The sequence below is a fragment of the Cariama cristata genome, unplaced genomic scaffold, assembly GCF_000690535.1.
Source record: "Cariama cristata isolate BGI_N322 unplaced genomic scaffold, ASM69053v1 scaffold33369, whole genome shotgun sequence".
NCBI classification, from domain to species: Eukaryota; Metazoa; Chordata; class Aves; order Cariamiformes; family Cariamidae; genus Cariama; species Cariama cristata.
The window spans coordinates 55,360-58,379 of record NW_009637992.1 but is presented as its reverse complement, the minus strand read 5'-3'; the positions used below and the strand labels follow the sequence as shown (position 1 = coordinate 58,379).

Genomic DNA, 3,020 nt, shown 5'->3' with positions numbered 1-3,020 from the left:
TTCCTGCTTCGTGCCGAACGGGGCCAGCCTGGAGGATTGCCATTCCAACCTCTTCTGCCTGGTAAGTGTCGGCCACCGGCACACACACGCCCGACAGACACAGAGTGAAAGAGAGAGGAGCTTTGGGGGAGGGGAGGAAGGGGTAGTGGAAGCAAAGCAGCCATTTTTAGCATAGCTTCTGTTGGATGAGTCTTCGGAGTAGGCCCTGCCTGGAGCCAGCCAACTCTCCCATGCCCCTCTGGTTCCCCCTCCATCGCTGTCTGTCTAGCCTTGCCCCTCCCTCCGCTTTCTTCCTGGATAGTATCCTCCCTGCAACTCGCCTTTCCCTTTGCTTTCCTCGCCTGCAACTTTTCCTCCTTTCTCCGTAGCTTCCTATCTCTGCTTCTGAACGTGATATTTCTCGCAGGAGGTAAGGAGATCTGCTGCTCCTCCTCCTTTCAGCCCCACATCTCGGGGAACTTTCTCTTTTCTCTCTCCCCGCTCCTGACATCTCAGACAAATCTGAGCCGGAACCTCCCTTCTTCCTTGGTTTTGAAGTGATCTCTTTTTAACTGCTTGTTTTTATTCTGGAAGTCTGCTTTCGGTGATGCACACTCCCTGTGAAGCGGTGGTATCTTATGTTTTGTTGTGCACCATTTTGTAGTCTTTTTTTTCCCACCCAAGTATGAAATCGTTCAAATTGTTGATTGTGGTAGCTCTCCAAGCAAATTCGATGTAACTGGACTGTGGTGCAATTTTTGGTGGCTGTACTGCGATGTTTCATCTGCTTTTTAGTGCAAATTAGCTAATCTTAGCTGGCTGCCTGGTATTCATTATTGTAGAGATTTTTCTAAGTAAAAACCTGTGCCAAGGTGTGGTACTAATATTTTTGGATGGAGGGGAATCTGGACAGCCTGAACATGTCTGCAGCCTGCATCAGGCCTGCAGCTCCATATTAGTAGTGCATTTTTAAATCTTGAAGTCTTTTTAAAAGTATCAACTGTTGCAGACTACCTGTCATCTAATTTGCCTCTCCTCCTGAAGGTAGGAAGGCTGCCATGTTAGGTTTAAATTTTGCAGTATCTTTTGTGTGTTGTCATATTGGGAGGGGGGAAAAAAAAAAGGTAGTGACCTTCTTAACAAATGCCAGCCTACCTTGTTCTCCCTTCTGAAAGAGAACCCAGGGGCAGTGCCTCTCCTACGTGCTTTAAGGTGACTGTCCTCATGTGAAAAACTTAGCGCTTAAACTTGGTATGGTATTGCCTTCTAGATAGTCCAGTAATTGTCTATTTCCCCGAATGATTTTTTTACCTAGAAGGGGATTTAGTGGATCATAATCAATGTGGATGCAAGTCTGATATATAATTTAATGATAAAAACGGGATTTAAATTCTTAAAATTTGGTGTGAGAAATGAAAATTGTGATAGCTCTTGGTAAAATAAATGTACTTGAGAGGCTTCCTGTGTGATATATAGAGAATTTTTTACAATGGAGAAACTTGTGAAATTTTCCAAAGTAGTAGATGACGGGAAGAATGTGTGCTTGAGTTAGATTTACTATATTACCTATTTCCTTAGAGTAATCTTGGATTGAAAAGGTAGTGTATGCATAAGTGAGGAAAAAGAAAGACCTTCTTTGCTAAGGCAAGTGCTTAGTAGATTGGACAGTTGCAGTCTGCAAATAATTACATTATTCGCTCGTCTTTCACTTTTCCTATTTTAAATCAAATCCGACTCTTCTCTATGTAATCTTAAAGCTGCAGTGAAAATGAACATCTCTTGTGTTACTACAGTTATTAAAGGAGGTTTTAAAACAGAGTGCCTGATTATTTCCAGTTTTATCTTCGAAGGTATACAAAACTTACAAGTATGGTTTCTGTTAAATTTTGTTGGATTAATCCTTCCTTTCTTCCTTCCACCCACCTCTTCCTGTGCCATCATCTTGTTACAGCAGAATGTTTCTGTTGGGGATGTACCTACCACTTGTGTCTGACAGTTGTTCTTTTCCTTCCCTTAGGCTGATCTAACTGGGATTAAATGGAAGCGATATGTATGGCAGGGTCCAACATCTGCCCCAATTCTCTTTCCGGTCACGGAAGAGGACCCTATTTTGAGCAGTTTCAGCCGCTGTCTGAAGGCGGATGTACTCAGTGTTTGGCGCCGAGACCAGAGACCTGGACGCAGGGAACTGTGGATATTTTGGTGGGGTGATGACCCCAACTTTGCTGACCTTATTCATCATGATCTCTCAGGTAGGAGGAAATAAATACCTTCTTTTCGTCAGTGAAAGGATGCTGTTACTCAGAACTGTCTTCTGCCAGCCCTTAGAAAATCTGTACTAGATGGACTGCTGTCTATAGATAAGATAAATTTATTGCTACAATCTACACCAAAATATTACAGCAACGCAGTGATCAAACGGCTACTATCTGTGTTTAGGTCGTCTTGGACTGCTAGATTTTCAAGAAACAAATTTTTGCTCCCCAGTTGTTTCTTTTGGGGAAAAAAACCCTAAGCCTATGAATTTTGGCAGCTTCTTCACAAGAAAGCTGTGCATAAAGCTGTGCCTGTGATTCAGAAGTGATGTCTTAAACATGTTTTGATAAGATCCCTTTTGTTGGGCAATTAGAATTTTCAAATTCAATTAGTAAACTCCTTTTTATTATGTAATAAGAATTGTAGAGATCTGGGCAACTCTTGAACTGTATAGAGTTGTTTTGATTGGAAGTCAAATAATCGGTAAGAAGGCATCTGAAGCTAGCTGGCTGTTTTGTGCAAGAATTTCTAAACCTTGTATTTTTATGATTTCTCTCTCCCTTTCCCGGTGCTCTGAACCTGTACCTGCTTTGAAACTTACCCTCTTGAAAGACTGACAGTGTTTGTCTTTCTCAATAATGTTGTACTTGAAATTTGGCACCTTGTTTTGAAAATGTTTACTTGTTGATGTCGGTTCCCAAAGTAGATGGCTTTCCAGTTGCTTATCAGTAAGGTGACAAAGTTAGGTTTCTAAGCTATCTGTGTAAGTCTAGTGGTAAGACTAT

General features: G+C 41.8%; 1 protein-coding gene across 1 annotated transcript in view; it reads left to right on the top strand.

The window, feature by feature from the left end:
- Positions 1–7: 7 nt before the first annotated feature.
- Positions 8–3,020, top strand: part of MED13 (mediator complex subunit 13) — a gene marked incomplete at its 5' end in the record, with an annotated part of 55,029 nt that continues 52,016 nt past the window's right edge. Inside the window, 2 exons of the mRNA XM_009708556.1 lie at positions 8–61; positions 1,997–2,231. Coding sequence (XP_009706858.1) covers positions 8–61; positions 1,997–2,231 — 289 coding nt within the window. The remainder of the gene's footprint in view (positions 62–1,996; positions 2,232–3,020) is intronic.